The 22,054-nt window shown below is 49.9% G+C and overlaps 1 protein-coding gene across 1 annotated transcript in view; it reads right to left on the bottom strand.

The window, feature by feature from the left end:
• The window catches only part of HCFC2 (host cell factor C2), a 55,721-nt gene extending 38,880 nt beyond the window's left edge, over positions 1–16,841 (bottom strand). The window contains exons 1-4 of the mRNA XM_066591438.1: positions 16,657–16,841; positions 12,822–12,970; positions 10,729–10,889; positions 10,334–10,542 (exon numbers count right to left, since the gene is read on the bottom strand). Of these exons, the coding sequence (XP_066447535.1) occupies positions 10,334–10,542; positions 10,729–10,889; positions 12,822–12,970; positions 16,657–16,822 (685 nt within the window). The 5' untranslated portion in view covers positions 16,823–16,841. The remainder of the gene's footprint in view (positions 1–10,333; positions 10,543–10,728; positions 10,890–12,821; positions 12,971–16,656) is intronic.
• Positions 16,842–22,054: the final 5,213 nt, after the last annotated feature.

The following is a 22,054-nucleotide window of genomic DNA, read 5'->3' as shown; positions in this document are numbered from 1 at the left end:
TTTTGGTATAACTTACCGTAAAATTTCTTTCTCGTCACGTTCATTGGGGGCCACAGCCTAGACCATGGGATATAGCCACTGCCCTAGGAGGCGACACTAAGCAAAAAAAGTGTTAGCTCCTCCCCGCTGGCTATATCCCCCCTGCAGGCACTCAGCTAATTAGTCTGTCTGCAAGCAGTAGGTAGCCAGTGGGAGTACATTTATACATATTGTGTTATATACATACCAAACATAAATCTGGTGTAATTCTTTGCCACCAAAAACATGACCGAAGAACAGAGAGTTCCGGCAACCGCCTAAATAATAAGGGGTGGGTGCTGTGGCCCCCAATGAACGTGACGAGAAAGAAATTTTACGGTAAGTTATACCAAAAATATCTGTTTCTCGTCCGTATCATTGGGGGCCACAGCCTAGACCATGGGACGTTCACAAGCAGTCCCGAAAAAAACATATACTGGGTGGGCACTGCACGTGCGGTCAAACGACTGCCGCCTGCAGGATTTTCCGTCCAAGAGCGGCATCGGATGATGCGGCTATATGGACTCTATAAAATTTCGAAAATGTATGCACGGACGTCCAGGTGGCTGCCTTGCACACCTGGAGGGCTGAGGCTCCATGACGGACTGCCCAGGAGGCCCCCACCGCCCGTGTGGAGTGGGCCGTAACCCGAAATGGTGGCGAGCGTCCCGAGGCTCGATATGCTTCCGTTATCAGGGACCTTATCCATTTTGATAGGGTGACTTTTGAGGCTGCTAGGCCCCTTCGAGTCCCCTCCGGAATAACGAAGAGGGAGTTGGTCTTGCGGAAATCCCTTGTTCTCTTCACATAGGTTCTCAGCGCCCTTACTACGTCCAGGTGGTGTAGTAGTTTTTCCTTTTTGTGTACTGGATTTGGACAAAAGGAGGGCAAAACGATTTCCTCGTTAATATGAAACTGAGAGACTACTTTTGGTAAAAACTCGGGTGATGGCCTTAGTACCACTTTGTCCTGGTGAAAGGCCATATATGGTGTTTGTATAGACAGTGCCGCCAGTTCCGAGACCCTTCGGATCGATGTGATGGCGACGAGGAATGCCACCTTCCAGGTTAGTAACCGCATCGGGATTTCCTTGAGCGGCTCAAACGGCTGGTCCGTAATAGTGTCTAACACGAGATTGAGCTCCCAAGTTTGGACCGGAGGCTTAAACGGGGGTGTTGTATGGGCAACTCCTTGCAGGAAAGTCCGTACTGCCATCCTGTTTGCAATTGGTCTTTGGAACAGTACCGTTAGTGCTGATACCTGGCCCCTCAGCGACCCTACCCTTAATCCTACTTCAAGGCCTGATTGTAGGAATGCAAGAATCCTGGACACCGAAAATTGCATTGGTTGTAAACGCCTCTCCTCGCACCAGATGAAGAAGCGCTTCCAGACTCTATAGTAGATTGCTGACGAGGCTGCTTTCCTGGCTCGTATCATTGTCTGGATGACATTCTCCGCATAACCCTTCCTTCTCAATACCTCGGTCTCAACGGCCAGGCCGTCAAATGTAGAGACCTGGTATCCGGGTGAACAAAAGGCCCCTGGGATAGCAGGTCTCTTCGCTCTGGAAGGTGCCACGGTGTGTCGTACAGCATCTCCATGATGGCCGCGTACCAGCTCCTTCTTGGCCAATTTGGTGCCACCAATATCGCCGGTCGCCCTTTCTGCTTGATTTTTCCCAGGATCCTCGGTATGAGCGGGATTGGCGGGAATACGTATAGGAGTTTGTACTCCCTCCACGGAATTGTCAGGGCATCGGTTGCCGCTGCCTGTGGGTCCCGGGCTCGGGACACAAATGGGTGTATCTTGCAGTTCAACCGTGACGCCATGAGGTCCACATCTGGTGTGCCCCATTTCCGGCATATCGTCTGAAAAATTTCTGGATGCAGGCCCCATTCGCCGGGATCTATCCTTTCCCGGCTTAGGTAATCCGCCATCCAGTTTTCTACTCCGGGGATGTACACCGCGGATATTGAGCTTAGATGCCTCTCTGCCCATGTCAGTATGGCTGCCACCTCGCTCATTACCGATGAGCTCCGTGTCCCACCTTGCCGGTTGATATAGGCCACCGCTGTGGTGTTGTCTGTCTGAATGCGTACGCTTTTTCTCTTGAGACTGGGCCCGAAGTGTTGGAGCGTCCGGTAGATAGCTCGCAGTTCTAGAATGTTTATGTGAAGCCTTGCCTCTCTTTGTGACCACTCTCCCTGAACCGATTGGTCCCTCAGTGTTCCGCCCCAACCCGAAAGGCTGGCGTCCGTCGTCACTACTGTCCATTGCCTGGGGCCCAACGGTCGCCCTGCCTGCAGTCTGCCAGGTCTCAGCCACCATTTCAGTGACCCTCGGACCTGAGGGGTTATCTGGATCTGCCGTTCCAGGGTCAGCCGGGACCCATCCCAGCGTGACAGTATCAGGTGTTGTAACATCCTTGATCGGAACTGAGCGAAGGGGATTGCCTCGAATGCTGCCACCATCTGGCCCAGGATAGCCATGCAGTATCTGATGGTCAGTGGTTTCCCCTGCCTTAGGGACCGGACGCCCTGCCGGAGCTTGTGTGCCTTTGCTTGAGGTAGCCGGATCCGGTGGAGGCTGGTGTCGAATATCATGCCCAGAAATTGCAAACGTTGTGTTGGTTTTAGGCATGACTTTTCGTGGTTCACTATCCAGCCGAATTCTTGTAGGGTTTTTATCGTGACGTTCAGGCTCCTGACGTTGTCGTCCAACGATGGTGCTTTTATTAGTATGTCGTCTAGGTATGGAATAGCTTCTATACCTTCCGCATGAACTAGCGCCATCACTGCTGCTAGTACCTTCGTGAAAACTCTTGGTGACGTAGACAGGCCGAATGGCAGCGCCGTAAACTGAAAGTGCCTTCCCTGTGTTTCGAAGCGGAGGAATTTCTGATGTGTTTCCCGGATTGGGATATGAAGGTAGGCGTCCTTGATATCTATCGAGGACAGAAATTCCCCCGGCTGCATGGATGTTATCACGGACTTGACTGACTCCATCCGGAAATGTTTTGTCATGACGAATCGATTCAATCTCCTTAAGTCCAGGACCGGTCTTACTCTGCCATCCTTTTTGGGTACTAGGAAAAGGTTCGAGTAGAACCCCTGCCTCTCCTGGGCTCCTGGCACTGGTTTCACAACCCCTTGTGCTAGTAGGTTCTGTACTGCTTGTTGTAAGTTGGCTACCCCTTCCGGAGAGGACGGCACTCTGGACTTGCAGAAACAATTCCGTGGGAGGGTTGTGAATTCGATTGAGTACCCGGATGTCACAATCTCCTGTACCCACTTGTCGTTCACGCGCCTCCCCCATGTCTCCCAAAATTGGGAGAGTCTGCCCCCCACCCTGGTGACACTGGGTGGGGGCAGTGCCTCATGCCACGTTTTTTGGTCCCGCCATTTTTGATGTTCCGGGTCGTGGTCGCCACGTCTGTTTTGTTTTAAATGAGGGGCCCCTCTTTGACTCTGCAGGGGTTCTCGTAGAGTGGGACCACTGCCCCGCCCCTGGGCGGGATGGAAAGCGCCGAAAGGGCCTAAAGAACGGCTTCTTTCTTAATGGGGCCTTCTCCTTCCTTGCCGCCATTTGCGGTAGTGACGTGCTCTTGCCGCCTGTGGCATCCTTTATCATGACATCCAGTTTGGGGCCGAATAGTCTGTCCCCTTCAAACGGCAATTTCGTTAGCGCTATTTTGGACGCTGTATCCGCTGACCAGCTCTTCAGCCAGAGTGTTCTCCTTGTCGCTACCGATGCGGCGGACGCCCGGGCCACAAATTTGGCTGCGTCAAGCTGAGCTGTGCATACAAACTTATTTGCCTGTATGATATTATCTGTCAGCTCGAGCAACTCGCTTGGTGGAGCGCCTGCTATGATGTCTTTCCGTAATTGTTTGGCCCAGGCTGTGGACGCCTTACTGACCCATGCAGCCGCAAATATCGGTTGCAAGGCTGTGCCTGTGGCTTGAAACACTGTTTTTGCCAAGGTGTCCAGCTTCCTGTCTTGCGGGTTCGCTAGCGTCGCTACTTCGGCTGTTGGCAATGCTGTGCTCCTAGCTAGTCGTAACACGGGTGGGTCGACTACTGGAGGTACCGCCCAACTCTTTTTCAAGCCCCCTGGGAACGGGTAAGTAATTTCCCAAGTCTTCCCGGGTTGCCTGAATTTTTTATCCGGGTTCTGCCACTCCTTGTTAAGGGCTTCCGAGAAATCCGGGTGGTCCGGAAAGACCTGTCGTGATTTCCTCTGTCGTCTAAACGACACCGTGGACGGGGCCGTTTCTACTGTTTCTTCCGTAACCTGGAGGGTTTCCCTTACGGATATCACCAGGCTGTCCATTAGGCTGGCTAGGCGTGACACTTGCTCTTCGTCTAATTCAGACATTGACGAGGCATCAGAGCGGTCGTAGTCTTCCGACCCACTGCCCTCACCTGCCGTTTGTGCCGTGTCATGGGATGCCCGAGAGCACGACGCTCGTGGGGACTCATGGTGAGCCCGTGCCTGTCTTGTAGAATATCGGGATCGCGACGAGTGCCGTGATCTATGATACGTATGCACAGATTCTCTGGAGTCCCCGGACCGCCTGGACCTGGGGGACCTACCTGACCTCCTGGTGCGCCGTGACCTCCGGGGGGAGTCCTCGCTACTGCGGGACCTCCTCCTCTTGCGTGTCCTCCCTTGTGCGTATTCCGAGGAGGACGCGTCGGAGCTAAGCTCTAACCGGCGTAAAATTGCCGCAGAGGATGAGGCCAGGCCGGAAACGGCAGCAGCCAGGGACCTTGCCCATTGGGGCTCGGGCCCTGGCTCCACAGGGGCGGCGGGGGGCACCGGAGTCCCTGGGGGAGCGCGTGCCGTGGTGCATCCCGCGCAGCGGGGGTCGGTTTGACCGTACGCAAATTTAACGCTGCATGTAGAGCAAGCGTAGTGCTTCACCCTCCCCTTGGCCGGGCTGGAACCCTCTGATCTGGGGTCAGACATGGTAACACAACACAATTTGCAACTGGTGGGTACCGTTTACAGGAATGCCTGCAGGGGGGGAGGGGAGGGCGAGGGGAGAACACCGCAAAGTGCCGCCTTGGGCAAGGCTTACCCGGTCTGGCAGCTGTTTGTGCGGTTCCCCCGGTCCAGCTGGAGCCTCTGGTCCTGACGTTTGAATGTTGTCGGGAGTCGACGTGGGTACACACACACGACCTTGTAGCGTTGGTGACCCGGCAGGCGTTGTGGCAGGGACTTGCTGCGGCGTTGTCACTGCTGCTGGTGCCCGAGACAGGAGGTGCTGCTGCTGTCCGGATGCTTCTCCACAGCAGAGGGACACTGCAGAGCCGGATGGCTGGATGGCTGCCGTTCAGAAGCGCTGCTGCCCCTCAGGCGGGCTGCTGCTCAGGCGGGCTGCTGCTCAGGAGGGCTGCTGCTCAGGAGGGCTGCTGCTCAGGAGGGCTGCTGCTGCGGGCTCGGGGAGCTGCACAGTGCCAGGCTCCGGCGTGCGTGTAGGCAAGCTGACACGCTGTGCTGCAGAGAGCGGCCATTCTTTTTCCTGGCTGCCCTTTTTAAGCTTGCCGCGCTCGGAGGGGGCGTGGCCTGGCCGGGAAGCGTCCCCGTGACCCGGAAGTGACGTCTTCCGGCAGTGACGACGGCGCTCCGCCCCCCGGAGCGCCGCGCCCGGAAGTGGCTTGCCGGCCGGCGCCCCGGCGTCCTGCCCTGCCCCGCTCCGCTTCTATCCCTGCCAAGGGAGAAACTGCCGCCGCTGCTGCTTCTCTGCCGTCCGAGAGTTGTGATGCCGCGTATCCCAGGTAACCTGCGTCTTCCGCTGCCGCCGCTGCGAGGAGGGAGTCCCGAGTGACTATTTTCTGGTGCTTCTCATGTGGGGTCCCAGGTGGAATGCTGCCCTTGCTTAGTCCCAAACAGGGTATTGTTCTGGGGGCCACAGCCTGTCCACACGTCGACAGCTCCAGCAGTGCTGCCCCCTACGCGTCACCGTCAGACAGTGCGCTACTCCAGGGAGGGGGAGCCCTATGGCTGGCGGGTAACCGACTCAGATGCGCATTGCATGGTCGGGCCCCTTTTTCTTCTCTGGGTGAGACGCCGCAGTAGTGGTGGAGACACCCCCTGCCTGCGTCTCCCCCGGGAGGCCAGTAAAGCCAGGGAAAAGCCCTGACTCCCCGGATTCCCGCGAATAGCTTTTCCTACGTCTGCCTCCTAGCAGACACTAAGCTAAAGACTAATTAGCTGAGTGCCTGCAGGGGGGATATAGCCAGCGGGGAGGAGCTAACACTTTTTTTGCTTAGTGTCGCCTCCTAGGGCAGTGGCTATATCCCATGGTCTAGGCTGTGGCCCCCAATGATACGGACGAGAAATCATATCCCTCTGACTTTACTGTACTGTTCCAAATTGGTTATTGAAAAGTGTGTGCACACCGATCTAGCCAAAGACACACAGCTGTATTCAAAGGCAATATGTTCAGATTTATTAAGAGCATCATGGTACATATATACCCCAAATGACGTAGGAATAGAGATACATGCCCTCAAAGTCATAAGAATTCATGACCGGCTTAGTTTCTAATGATTAACATATGTTAATGCCTTAAGGTGCAATTTACTACTAAAACATGTGATCTCCAAGAAGCAAGAAGAAATTAAACTTATACTGTGTTCATTGCCCTAAAAATGCGAAGGTGGGGGGGGAGGAGTAGTTTCTCTTATTAGAATGTAGAACTGCTCATGAGAAAAGCCTGTAGGAGGGCGGCCGGAACCTGAGAACCATGTGTAAGAAGAAGCTAATACATACTAGTGTATAATATTGAGCAAGTTAACCATTTAGCTGCTGTTATTTATCTGCTGCTTATTATAACAGGAGGAAATACCGCTATATATATAGACGAACACATTCTTATGATCGGTGACCCCCACCCCACTACCCTCCCCTCCCCCCCCCTGTCCACCTGAAATTAAGTCCTCTCTCATTACAAGCAATAGAATAGAAGTAAGCCAGGAAGGTGTTTGCTTCACCTTTTCTGGCATCACAATCCATGTCTTTTTGAAGGCACCCATAGTTTCAGGGAAAGTCTACCAAGCCGTATGCTGCATGGCATGAAAGGAATAAATCATGTGAAACATGAAATATGGACTTCATCTTGCCAGTACCTTCGATATTGGCAGATTAAACCTTTCTGCCAAACTTTATAGATATAAAGGCGTGATCTTTAATAAGGGCCAAGTCACGTCTGTAGATGTTGCATTTGGAGCCTCCAGCATAAATCTGGCAGAAAATCCTAGACGAAATAGCGCAATATGCGGCGCTAGATCAGAGTACAGAGCTGGACACAGAAATCTACTGGAGTCCCAATACAGGTGTAAAAAGTGCTTACTCTTATTGCCCCGATAGTGAACCCTGTAGGCTTTTATTCTCAATGCAGCCTTAAGAAATGCGTTGGGGACAAAAAAAGTGAGACTTGCTAATTGATAAAATAGAAAAACTCTTTCAAGGCTGGCTTTTGTGTCATGCACTGAGCAATCTATTCCTTCAATATAACCCCACATCCTAGCGCACAAGACAGATTAACAGCTTGGCCTAAGTGCCATTAAACTAAAACCCCACTTACAGACAACGATTATATTGTTTGAACTAATGAACGACAAATTAACAACTCTTTTCCATAAAAATGCTGAGCATTTAAATGTAGAGATCGTTGGAAATTCTCTGCATTTCCCTTATTAGTTAAAGTAAATCTGTATAGGTTGTTTGCTCAGGTGGGCGTGTGTTTATGCAAGGGAACTCTGCCAGGAAGGGTTTTAATTAGTGTGAAGATTGCCCATTGTCTTCTGCTGCATGAGTAAACAAGTACTCATTGTGTTTTACATGGCAAACAATCACAAACGAATGACCATTTTTATGCAGGCTGACACTCAGGGATAAAAGATAAATGAATGAATAGAGCACGATGGCTTCGCATTTACTCCTAACGATTACTGCGTAAAAATCGTTCATTTGAACTCATTTTGAGTGATAATCGTTGCGTGTAAATGGGCCTTAAGCCAATTCTATTTCCCCGTATATTATGCTCGTTGAGCCCTATTGCTCTCTATGAGTAGTGTATTCAATGCTGTCCACATGCAATACATTGTCTATCACACAAGCAGCTGCATGCACATATCTATTTTTGTGCCAATTCCTGCTGTCACGGATCAGCGGAGTAGATGACAAGTAGGGCAGAGCAGATCACAGAGGTGTTCAACTCTTGAGATAGTGAGTGAATCAAGAGCAGACTCACTGAATGATGGCCACTTGTCTGGTACGGGATTGGGTAGACAGAAGTCACATAATAAAGGCCTGTGCACTGCTTGATGCCGCCGGGGCTACAGAATGGTCAGCTAGATGAAATGAACATCCAGTAAATCCCAGCAGCTGTCAGCTCTTCTGGTCTATCCTCAGTGAGAGCGGTATAGGACAAAAGGGGGAGACACGGAGCTCTGTGATATTTTGGGGTCTATGGGTTGATTCAATATTTTTATATAAAAAGCTATTTAAATCCCTTATTTTTCTGTCAACGTAACTGTCTGAGGGCTTGGTTTTTGCCGGACGAGTTGTATTTATCAATACTACTATTTATGTATCACATTAAGGGCTCCTTCCCACGGACGGATTTCCGCCGTGTACTACGCGGCAGAAATCCGCTGCGCTGCCTGCAGCTATTAGGTTCCATTGAACCTAATAGCACAATGCTCACTGTGCGGAATTCCACCGCGAAATTCCGCTCCGTGAAATCACCCGTCCTCACCCGCGGCATGCTCTATTTGCCGCGGGTGTACGTGCGGACGGCTTCCATTGCAGTCAATGGAAGCCGTCCATCACGCTATCTTCCGCTGTAGCACAGCGGAAGATAACGTGAAACCACTTCCCCGCCTACCGCCGCCGCGTCATATGACGCTTCGGCATGACATGCCGCAGCGTCATGTGACGCTGTGGGCGTGTCATGTGACGTGGCCGGCGTGTCACATGACGCTGCAGCACGTCACGCCGAAGCGTCATGCGGGACGTAGGACACCGGATTCGCAGGTAAGTATTGGGGTCTCTTGGGGGGCGCTGTGACGGGCTCCGCCGCGGAATTCCGCAGCGGAGTCCATCATGGCCGTGTGCAGCCGGCCTAAAGTTTTTGGGTTTTCTTGCCGCCATCTTCAGAGTGCCATAACTTTTTCACCTTTCCATCGATGAGGTTGTATGAGGGCTCGCTTTTTGCGGAGGGGACCTGTAATTTCTATTAGTACCATTTTGGATTTTTTGATCACTTTTTATTTCATTTTTTTTTTCTTGGAGATGGAGTGACCAATAAAAGCGCAATTCTGGCATTGTGTATTTTTTTGTGATAACATTCACCGTGGGGATAAGAAAAGTGCATTACTTTGATAGATTGGACATTTATGGATGCAGCAGTAACAAACATCTTTAGGGTTTTTTGTTTTATAAATATGGGAATGGGAAGTGGTTAAACTTTTAATATCCTTTATTTTTTAACAATAATGAAACACTTTTTTCACCTATTTTAACTTTTTGTTTGGTCCCCATAAGATACTTGAACCTGCAATTGTTTGATCACTTATACCATACACTGCAATACTTCAGCATTGCAGTACATGGCATTTCTGCCCGCCTTCAATTAGGACAGCCCGCAGGCTTGTCTTAATAAGTGGAAATACTTTGCAAGGCAGGCCTGGAAGGCCTCGGGCTGCCACGACAACCAAACGCTGCTCTGCAATCTCATTGCATTATTTAAAGGCTATTTGAATGAGTTAACAGCCTTGATCAGCTGTTGGGAGCACAATTCAGCTGTCAGACACAACCAGCATTTGCAGTGTATGGAACAGGGTCAGCTTCTGGGCCCACTCCACACAGACCTCACTTCGACAGGATGTACATGTATGCCTTTAAGCCTTAGGCCCCCTGTCCACGGCCGAGGCAGAATATCACTAGTGATATTCCGTTGTGGGGGAGGAGGGGGGGGCGTTGACAGGTCTCCGAGGTGAGCCTATCTGATAGATAGGCTTACTGCGGAGAATCGCAGCAATCGCAGCATACCGCGATTTGAATCCTGCGAGCGGAGAATCGTTAGGATTCTCTGCTCATGGGCGCTGGCGCTCCGCTTTCCATAGCAACGCTATGGAAAGCTTTGCAGAGCGTGATCCACAGGCGATTTATCATCGCCCGTGGACAGGCAGCCTAAAGGGGTCAAAAGCAACTAAAACTCACAGAGGAAGAGCGAGCCCTGCTGCTCCCTACCCACACAGTCACTGACAGTTCTTGCTATACGATTGTGTGGATTGCTCACCAATATCTAGTTCCCAAAGGTCACTGAGTCGACATCCAGACATTCCTCCAAAAATATATAGTTTTGATTTTCCACGATCCTTCTTGCTGTATATCACTGCTGAGTGGGACTCCCGTGGGGTCGGAGCGGCCCCTTTGGTCTGTGGTGTACTCCAGCCCACGACTCCACTTCCCTGGCGTAACTCAAGCTCATAGAAGTCATTCAGATACCTTCAATGTGAAAAATATGGAACATAGTTTAATAAATAAACTATATCACGGCATTGAAGCCTTTGATAATATAATGAAGCAGACTTCACATGTGCCAATTCTATACTATCCAAATGATCTACAGGACAGGTGAACAACATAACAAATGATACCTGGACATAAATAACATTTATCACACAGAGGTACCTGGGAATATTGTTATTGTTGTCTTCGCTCTCATTGGCAAGACCAGCAAACAAGTAACATTTGTTGCCATGGAGAGAAAAACTGTGCCCAAGACGAGGACAGGGCAGGGAGCCACTGGGTAAAGGGTGAGGCTTTAACTTTTTCCATAGCCAACGACTTGCCTAAAGAAAGAAAGAAAGAAAAAAAAAAAAGAAGAAAAGAAAGAATTAATATTCATCCCCTTAAAGGGGTATTCCCAGAATATTCATTTATTACCCCTCCACCGGACAGATCATAAATGTCTGATCAATTTAGGGGCCTCATCTACCACTGTACCCCCAAGATGAGCAGGAAACTGAAGGAAGCAGCAGCCAAGCATGCCACCGCCACTCACTCATCCCTATGGGACTGCCAGAGATAGAACACAAGTGACTTGAATACCCCTTCAATAACTGTAATATGGTTACATTTTACAGCCTTGACAATTTATGTCATCATCTTAGTATAATTTCCGAACTCCTTAGTGCCCTGCAGTAAAATAATACAGTAAGGCAAGCAGGTAGCTCATGAATCACACTGTACTATTACAGGGCAGGGATGGCATGGGCTAGCTAACACTAGTCTAAGCCATTTAACCCCTCATATGCTGTAGTCAATGCTAAATGCAGCATCTAGATAGTTAGGTAGAGGAAGGGGCTCCCTCCTGCATCTCATCGGTGCCACTGTGACACAATTGTGGGGTGCCAATTGGTTGTTATGGCAGTCCAGGTATACCAGGTTTTCAAGCATATTAAGCCATGCCCGTGGCAGGGCTTAATAGGCCAACAATGACGGACACAATACACTGGAATACAAAGTTTTGCTTGGCTGAAATTGGAATACTAGTTGATATGCCTTGGACACTGGTGGCGGGCATTATGGAAACTGCCAAACTTGCTGTTCTATAGTGTTTCAATAACTCCCACAGAAGTGCATGAGGGCTACAAAACCTGTCCTCTGCCGTCATGATCCAGTGCTGCAGCCAAGCTGTAGTCCCAGTGTTTGCTATGGCATATGATGTCAGCGGAAGCCACCCGACCGTTAAAGCCAGAGGCTACAGTGCCACTGTCCTGAACTAATTGCATCACAGCACCCAGTACGCAAGTGTTGATGGCAAAAAACGGACACTGACACTTCAGCCTCCAATTAGATATAATGGTCAGGTGGCTTCCGCTGACATCATCTGCCATAACAAGCACTGGGACCGAAGCGGGGCTGCAACGCTGTATCACAATGACGTAGGAAGGTTAAGTAGTGATTAGAGATGAGCGAGCGTACTCGGATAAGCACTACTCGCTCGAGTAATGTGCTTTATCCGAGTATCGTTGTGCTCGGGTCTAAAGATTCGGGTGCCGCTGCGGCTGACAGGTGAGTCGCAGCGGGGAGCAGGGGAGAGCGGGCGGGGGAGAAGGAGAGAAAGATCTTACCTCCGTTCCTCCCCGCTCTCCCCTGCAGCTCCCCGCTCCGTGCCGGCACCCGAATCTTTAGACCCGAGCACAGCGATACTCGGATAAAGCCAATTACTCGAGCGAGTAGTGCTTATCCGAGTACGCTCGCTCATCTCTAGTAGTGATCTTTTAGTTATTTTAGCACAGGGGAGTGTTTCCAGTAACTGGACAAACTCTTTAAAACTGTTTCTTATGCCAGTCTAATGAAAAAAAAAAGTTTGAGTGATTTGTGCAAAATTTATTACATGGCACATGACTTCATATTTGGCGCAGATTCACAAAGCTTGAACCATTATCTGGATTTCAGCTTAAAGGGGTTTTATGGGAGTGAACTATTGATGACTATGCTCGGGCTAGGTAATTAATAGCTGATGAGCAAGGGTCTGTTGCTTGGGATCCCCAGTGATCAGCTGGTATCTGGCCTGACAGCTCCATGCACACCGCAGTGGTCAGGGTTGGCAATGCAGGCACAGCTGCCATTGATTTCAAAGTATATAGTTTTCACGCTCACACCGGTCCGTCCTTTTCATCAGTTCCCCCACTTTTACATAGAAACATTTTTTCTAAATGCATCCCATAGTTACCTGTGCGACTCCATTTCTATATCACAGGAGAGACTTGTCATACCTGCAGCTCGTAGAGGTCATTGCTGTATCTTCCAAATTCCACCATTCCTCCAAAAACCAGAACCCTCGTTCCATCACATACAAGTCCATGAGCAGCACAACCAGGCGGTATATCCCCTCTCACAGCCGGGAGGAACCATTGATTCGTAGCTGGAAGGAAGCAGAAGGGGAATGATGACAACCAAACACCTTGTTGGACTGAAGCGGGCTCACACAAAAAACACTGCTTGGGTCATGCAGCGTCTTACCGCTGTGGAGCTGGCGAACTGCCGCATAGGGCAGCAAAACTGTACTGCGCACGACAGCGTATCTCACGCACGCAGTTATGCGCAGTCCACCTGGGTTTTGTTTATATTTTCTGTCCTGTTGCGAATTGACGGCGCATATACACCCCCCCATAACCAATGTCATTGTGCATGGGTGAGCGTATATATGTGTCCATAGGGAATAGGCTCTTATGCGCATATATGCGCGGCAAAATAGAACATGCGGTGTTCTTTTTTGTGCTTGTGTATTACGCAATTCCAAGACGCTAACATAAGAGGAACTGCGTAAGACAACGCAATTGATTGCCTGCGAGTTACCGCACAGCGCCCATGTAATATGCGGTAATCGTACCGTTGTGTATGCCCGGCCGTATACAGGGAGACTCTCTTGCTAGGAACCCCCAACATTACTCAATCACACTTTCATTTTTGTCCGGTTCCCTATGAGAACGGATCTGCGTTACCGTGTATGTCGCCAAACAATACCAGCCTGGAGCGGATGCTGAAAATGGCCTCCAGCATCCAAGCACTTTTGTATGCGAGCCTGCATATTGGTGAAGACATCAGTACGGTAGCATTGGTAATGGCAGCACCCTCCCACCATATCGTGTCCTTGAGGGAGTCAACCATAAATAATACCGTACGCGTGTCTACAAGTCCATCTCTTGGACTACTGACACGCGGTACGGGGGCAGTTTCGCTCTTTCAGCAGCTCTTGGACAAGTGGGACAAGGAATGCCAGTTTCTTGCGAAAGTCTTCTTAAAGGTTTGTTTACACATAGCGACAATTCTGCCGGTATCCATCGCAGAAAATTACGTGGCAAAAGCCGCAGCATTTCCGCATCACCAACCATTAGTGCGGGTTTAGACTCAAAATCAAATGTGAGTCTGCAGGTGGCTTCAGCCGGCCGCTCCTCTCACAATGAGCCCCTCACCAAGGCATCCATTCCTCCCCTGGCAACCGTTACTAGGTGCTGTGGAAGTGAGCGCACCACCTGACCGGCGGCCATAGTGCTTAGTAGTGGTTGCCAGGTGAGGGATGGACGCCTCAGTGAGGGGCTGATTGTGAGGTGAGAGGAGCAGCCGGCTAAAGTCTTTCACAAGGGGCTAGGGCCAGGCTCACATATGGTAAACACGGTGTATAAAACGCAGCGTGTTAACAGCACGTGGGGCTGTGATCACCGCGACTGACATTACGTATGCCTGCGCATGGCATTGCATCTCACGCACGCTGGTCTGCACCGGCTGCTGGTTACTTCCTTTTTTTTTTTTACACTTTCCTTGCTTTGTTTTCTAGCATCATGCGTATAAAACGCCGCACATACGCAGTGCGTGTAATTGTGTATGTACAGCGTTTTCATCCACACCCATAGAGAACAATAGGGCGAAACGCGCGTGATATGCTGTGACTAGAACGTGTCGTTTTTTATACCCAATGAGGAGTGAATGGATTCATGTATTTTGACTCGAGCGTATTTCATTGCGTATTACGCCCGCTCAGGTGCGCCCGGCCGACGGGTTCCTTCACATCGGCGTATTGCTTTCTATTTTTAAAAAGACTTTTTTTTTTATGAAACACATAGCAAAGTGGAGTTAAAAACGGAACCAGGTGGAAACCATAGTTTTTGCTCTTCGAATGGATTCAGTAGACAGATCTATCAAAAAATGGGACTTTTTCTAGCAGTATGTTTTCCATAACATCCATTTTGTCTTATATCTTTCTTCCCTTCTGCTCGGATCGGTTAGGGCTCATCCGCATCGCAGGTTCTGTTTAGATCGGACTTGAAATGCCTGACAAAAAGGTCATGCATGCAGAAATGTGGGAGAGGTGCAGGAAGCGAACGGACCGCATTCTAGTCAATGAGATCCATTCGCACAGTTTGGTTCCGTCACGAGACGGATCCGTTCATCCCGGGGATTTCGCTCTTCTGTTCCCATTACGGAGCAGGAAAACGCAATTCCTAGCCTTGAAAGGACAACAAAGAAGAAACCTTCAAAAAAAAAAAACAAAGTATGCACTATTATTATATATAATAGTGCAGGGATAGATATATATGTGTATATATATATATATATATATATATATATATATATATATATATATATATATATATATATATATATATATACACAGTATATATATATATTATATATGCAGCTGGATGAGAACCAAGCTGAGCACAACCAAAGCTCAGAAAGCGCCATGACGAAGTAAATGTGAACCGTACATTCCCATTTGACACAACAGCAGAACAGAAAACCAGAACACCGATGAGCCCTTAAAATGCTATAACAAAGGCGTAGTCCTCACCTTACCCCGCCCCCACTGCTCCTGTACCCACACTTCCTGGGCACCGCTAATCTCCACACCTCTAATTCTAGCAATGACGTGACATGTGACTGCTACAATCGGTCACTGGCTACATCGATGACTTTATTAGAATCACCACTGGAGCTACGCCCACAGAGATTGGCAGGGAAGCGTTGGCATGGCAGTGGTGGGGGAGGGGAATGGGAATATTACTCTGTTTTAAACTTTGTTTCTACCAGAATGTTGCAGCGAGATGAGATATAGTGCCACTGCGCCGGGCAGGGTTGTCAATTATGCCAGTTCTTCTACTGCCAGGTAAATGGGGCATGGAGGTGAAGTGGCAATCCACAACCGTCCAAGGAAGCAGCGGCGAAGGAAGTTGGGTACAAGAAGGTTGAGCACCAGCAGTGAGTGGCATGGAAGAGGAAGGATGTGGCATCATTATCATGGTGCCACACACAGCACCAGCTGCCCTGCAGACCATGCATGAGCAATAATGACAGTTGGTCCAGCAAGTGGGACAAGTAATGGTGCCCTGATGCCCCCATGCCAGGCTGCAAGGACACGTCAGGTTCCCCTAATGCCCCTGTGCCAGGGAGAAGGGACATGTGATGGTGCCCTGATGCCCCCGTGTTAAGCTGCAGGGAAATGTTATGGTGCCTGATATGCCCCATACTAGGCTGCAGGGACATGTGATGGCGGCCTGATGCCCCCGTGTCAGGCTGCAGGGACGTGTGATGGTGCCCAGTATGCCCCATGCCAGGCTGCAGGGACATGTGATGGTGCCCTGATGCCCCTGTGCCAGGCTGCTGGGACATGTGATGGTGCCAGGTATGCCCTCGGGCTGGCTGCAGGGCTATGTGATGGTGCCCTGATGCCCCTGTGCCAGGCTGCAGGGACAAGTGATGGTGCCCTGGTGCCAGGCTGCAGGGACAAGTGATGGTGCCCAATATTCCCCATGCTAGGCTGCAGGGACATGTGATGGTGCACTGATGCTGTGTCAGGCTGCAGGGACATGTAATGGTGCCCGGTATGCCGCGTGCCAGGCTGCAAGGACAAGTGATGGTGCCCTGATGCCCCTGTGCCACACTGCTGGGACATGTAATGGTGCCTGGTATGCCCCATGCCAGGCTGCAGGGCTATGTGATGGTGCCCTGATGCCCCTGTGCCAGGCTGCAGGGACAAGTGACGATGCCCTGATGCCCCGTGCCAGGCTGCAGGGCTATGTGACGTGCACAGAACTTTCTCGGCGGCCTCACCTGTGTTGTAGACGTGCAGCTCCTCCGCGATCCCCTCGTTACCTCCCCCAAAGATGATCATCAGCTCCCGGATGACCACAGCGCGATGCCCGTGCCTGGCGCTGGGGACCGGGCCGGTGAAGGAGGTCACATGCCTCCAGTTGAACGGGACGGGATCAGCCGCCATCAGATCCCGGGCCGCCTTCTCTGATCCCCCATCCCACAATGCAGCGGGGCGGCGGGGTCACCAGCAGGACGAGCGGCGGCGGGGGAGGCGGGGACAGGCCTGTCGCTGGGGCCGTCCCCCACCTGTAGCGCACAGTCCTCGGGGGGAGGAGGGGGGCATGGCGGCCGGGCAAGCTCCGGCTGCTGGTCTGTAGCGGTGCCCGCCGGCCGTAGGTTCCCGGGCACTGGCCTTCACTGCTTGTAACAAGTGGAGCAGAGGAGCCATCTACATGTAAGGCTGGTGCCCACAGGTTCTGGCCGCGCACCGGCGGGTTGCTTTTTTTTTTTTCCCTACAGCGAGGTAAAAAAAAAATCGCTGCATGTCCTATTTTTCCATGCCCCTCAGAGCGCCTCGTTCACACGGGCGACGGCGATCTCGCAGTTTTGTACACGCGATTTTGTGATGCTTTTTCTTGCGAAAAATCGTGCATCCTGTCGCTTCTAGACGCCATTTAATAGGAGTTTCTAATGTTAAAAATATATTGCAGCGCACGGAAATCACAAGTTTGTGCTATGCGATAAACGAGGATGCTCCATAGGAAAACATGGGCTACAAAACATCGCAAATCACAGCTGTATGGAGCATGGCACAATTTTCTAGTCTTGCAATGTTGCAGCCTACAAAACATCACTTGTGTGAAAGGGTACTGGTGTATCTTGACACCACCGGAAGCTAGGGGTTTGACAGGAGGAACGCCCCTCTCACACCCCTAGCTCCTGATTGGCGGAATACCACAAGGTCCTCCAAGGTGCTTCCTCTCTGTTAGCCGGGTCACTGTTCCTGCAATGGCGCTCTGCTGCACCACTGTAAGCCGGTTGTCTCGCCACTGTTGCATCACTGCCTGCGCTCCCTCTCTGTTACCCGGGCCAGTGCTCCAGGGCGGTGGTTAGCCGGCTGGGTCTTACAGGTCTGTGACTGTCTCAGGGCATTTGCCTCCCTGCATGCGCTCCCTCTCTGGGGAGGGGGGCCTGTCCGCCGCTGGTCACAGCGCTGTGACGTCTGTGCTGGCGACCCTGCTCTGCGCCTGCCGCTGCCACACAGAGGGGTTTGCATCCTCCTAGAGCGCCGACAGGGAAGGCGCTTGCAGCTGCGGCGAGGAGAATGGTCGGCCGGGAACTGGAACACGAGGATCATACTCACCTTCCAGGACCTGGAGGGCAGACTTCTATTCAGCCTATCAGGTATAGGGGGCACCACCGGGCTGTCAGTCTTCTCTGCAGCACTACTTCCTGGTGGCATCAAGATACATCAGTACCGTGTGAAAGAACCTACTGGAAATCATGGGCTCTACATACATGCGATTTGTAGCGATGTCACATCATGAGAAAATTGTGCGACTCTGTCACCCTGTTTGCCACGGCCTAAACGCGTGGCATACAGTGCGCTGCGAGGTCTCCTACTGGTGAACACCAATCCCCCCACGTGTAAACAATTCTCTGGCCAAACAGGTCTGTTTTATGACAGAACAGCACCAAACGGACCCCATTGACTATAATGGGGTCCGCCTGCTTTCTGCTAAGCTGCCCAGCATGTGACCAGTGCATGGTAAAGCGTTACTGTGCATGCCCATGATTTGGCGCAGAAGACACGCTCCAAATCCTTGAAGCTGCAAATAGAACAAGGTGTCAAATGAAGCTGTAGGACTGTGAGGAGGTGCGCTGCAGGCTGCCAGGGCTATCGGTCCAGGAAGAAGCAGCTTTGATTCCGCAGATGAAAGCTAAATATGCCTAAGGCCTCCTGTCCACGGGTGCGTCGTCATTGCGTTATCTGCGGCGATAATCCAGCTGCAGTGAACGCTTTCTATAGGAGAACTAAGGAAAGCACGGACCCCTGGCGTCCACGAGCAGAGAAGCAGAGCAATTCTCCGCTTACGGGATTCAAATCATGGCATTTTGCGATATGCTGCGATTCTCCACGGTGAGCCTATCTGTTAGATAGGCTCACCACGGAGATCTGTCAGTGCTCCCCCTCCTCCCCTGTGGCGGAATGTCGCTAGCGCCGTGGACATTGGGCCTAAAGGTACCTGTACCCAGGATGACTGTCAGGCACATAAACAAAAACCAAGCCTGTTTGCGCCTTAATGACCAGGCCAAATTTTGGCAATCTGACATGTGTCACTTTGACATAGAATAACACCGTAAAGGTTTTGCATATCCCAGTGATTCTGACATTGTTTTTTCGCCACATATTGTACTTCATTTAGGCGGTAAAAATAGACCGATAGAATTTGTGCATATTTATTAAAAACACCAAAATTGGGAACATTTTGAAAAAATTGTCCTTTTTTCACATTTTCAACTGCAATATCTCAAAGATGTCCAAACATACTGTACACATTTTTGATAAGATATATATTTCCATCTGTTTACTTTATTCTGGAAGCGGATTGGAAAAACTTCAGTTTTTTTTAACCATTTAAGAGACGTACAAATTTAACATTAATTATTAACATTTTGAGGAACATTTTCTTTTCCTACACCAAGCCAAGATTGGAAAGGCTCATAGGAGTCAGAATGATAGATACCCCTACAAATGACCCCATTTTAAAAACTACACCTTTTAATGTATTCACTGAGGGGGGTCAGGAGTATTTTTACCTCAAATTTTTTTTTCAGGAATGAATGCAATTTAGAGGAGAAAAAATAAAATTTCATATTTTTGCAAATATGCCATTTAAAAGACAGGATTTTTTTTCTATAGTGCACATGAATATGAATATTTGCACCCAAAATGGATACCCCCCTTTGTCCTGTGTTCAGAGGCATACCCATTGTGGCCCTAATCTTGTGTCCATATGCACAACATGGCCCAAACCGAAAGGCGCAGCCGGCGGCGTTTAGAACAGACATTATGCTTAAGGGGGTTTTAGGTCCCACTGCCCACTTGTAGAGCCATTGAGTGACCAAAACGACAGAAAACCACTACAAATGACGGTGAGGGTGATCCTCTTTTCCCTGTTCCAATCTTAACAGTTCATATAAAACAGTGCTACTGCAGTAGCTTACATCAACAGACAGGAAGGGAGCAGTTCCCTACATTTGATAAAGATTATCTCCTAATTCAAGGAACTGGTAGCCAGACATCTTAAAGGGGGTTGTCTCACGCCGAAACGTTTTTTTTTTTTAATTCAATAGGCCTCCCGTTCGGCGCGAGACAAACCCAAGGGATGGGTTAAAAAAAAAAAAAAGTTTATTAATTACCCGAATCCCCGCGCTGCGGCGACTTCTTTCTTCCTTTACCAAGATGGCTGCCGGGATCTTCACCCACGATGCACCGCGGGTCTTCTCCCATGGTGCACCGTGGGCTCTGTGCGGTCCATTGCCGATTCCAGCCTCCTGATTGGCTGGAATCGGCACACATGACGGGGCGGAGCTACGAGGACCAGCTCTCCGGCACGAGCGGCCCCATTCACCAGGGAGAAGACCGGACTGCGCAAGCGCATTTAAAAACGCCAGAAGACAGCGAATTTAGACGGATCCATGGTGACGGGGACGCTAGCAACGGAGCAGGTAAGTGTATAACTTCTGTATGGCTCATATTTAATGCACGATGTATATTACAAAGTGCATTAATATGGCCATACAGCAGTGTATAACCCCACTTGCTTTCGCGGGACAACCCCTTTAAGGAAGATTTAGCAAACATTTTGCACTAAATACTGACATTAAAAAATCACAAATTTTGGAGCATGCCATATTTGGCCCCAAATGTGCAACTTTTCCATTATCTCAGCACTGTTGAAACTGGTGAGTAAAGAGGACATAGCTTAAGGGGAGGGGCAATTTACACTAGAAATTGGCCTAAATTATAATGCAAATGTACTGCAGCTCCTAGCTGGTGTAGATTTCTGTTCAGGTGCAGGGGAGCCAAAGCTGCACCTAATTTATTAAGAGGTATGCGCATCTTTATTCCAGTGTCCTGTTTAATAAGACTGGTGGATGAAATGCTAGCCGTAAAGGGCTTGTTTGAGATAATGAAAAAACATAAGTTACCTGTGTTCAAAGATAATAAAGAAAGCTGGAGGTTTGGGACTCCCTGTATGTGATGTTTACAGGCTGCTGCAGCATTTAATATCTTGTATACAGACTGACTTGCAGCTTCTAAACAGATCGGGCAGGGAGGACAGAGCTATGGAGCTATACATGCAGGGAGTCGGGAGAGCTGAGTATATGCTTGTTTCTTGTGTTTTTCAGTTTTTTTGTAACTTCCATTGGACAAGCCCTTGCATAAATTTGTCCCCCTGTCCCTTACTACAATTCATGTAAAAAGGCTCAGAAAATATAAGCGCAGATTTTCTTATTAGAGATGAGCGAGCGTACTCGCTAAGGCAAACTACTCGAGCGAGTAGTGCCTTATGCGGGTACCTGCCCGCTCATCTCTAAAGATTCAGGTGCCGACGGGGGAGAACGGTGAGTTATGGGAGTGAGCAGAGGGGAGCGGGGGGAGGAGAGAGTGAGAGAGAGATCTCCCCCTGTTCCTCCCCGCTCCCCCCCCTCCCCCCCCCCCCCCCCCCCCCCCCGCCGGCACCCGAATCTTTAGAGACGAGCGGGCAGGTACTCACATAAGGCACTACTCACTTAAGTAGTTTGCCTTAGCGAGTATGCTCACTCATCTCTATTTCTTATCTGTTACAAGTAATAGACTATAAGCAAGAAAAGGGGAACTCGTGGCATTGGTATCGCCAGTATTGAAGGGGGTGTACTACAATAAACTGTTATCATCTACCCATGGTTCTCTCATGCTGCTCGGCAGCATACCAGACATGTTTGTACATCCTTCTAATCCAAACCCCCCCTGATGAATCCATGTTGGAGGAAATGCATCAGTACACGGTACTAGTAGGGAAAGGGTGATAAGTCGGACCGTCTTCATCAGGACCAATACATGATATGTTGGCAGGGCCAGAATAAGGTGATTCTACCTGCTAGCAATGGCCCAATCAGGAGCGCCTATACCCCTAAACTCCTGTAACACAATGTAATCACATATATCAGTTAAGCCCATCTACACAAGGGTACAGATGCAAGTCCAATGCAACCACTTTCTTGCAGACATAGTAGTGATCCGATGTCAAACCTGAATAAACAAAACATCTTCATTTTTATTCTACAATAAAACTGACAATTTAGCCCTAACAGACTTCCCACTTGAATCACAAACATGATGGCGGCACAAAACACATTTCACTATTTT

The sequence above is a fragment of the Eleutherodactylus coqui genome, chromosome 2 (genome assembly GCF_035609145.1).
Source record: "Eleutherodactylus coqui strain aEleCoq1 chromosome 2, aEleCoq1.hap1, whole genome shotgun sequence".
Taxonomy (NCBI): Eukaryota; Metazoa; Chordata; class Amphibia; order Anura; family Eleutherodactylidae; genus Eleutherodactylus; species Eleutherodactylus coqui.
The sequence above is the reverse complement of the archived record's forward strand: the minus strand, read 5'-3'. Positions and strand labels throughout refer to the sequence as shown.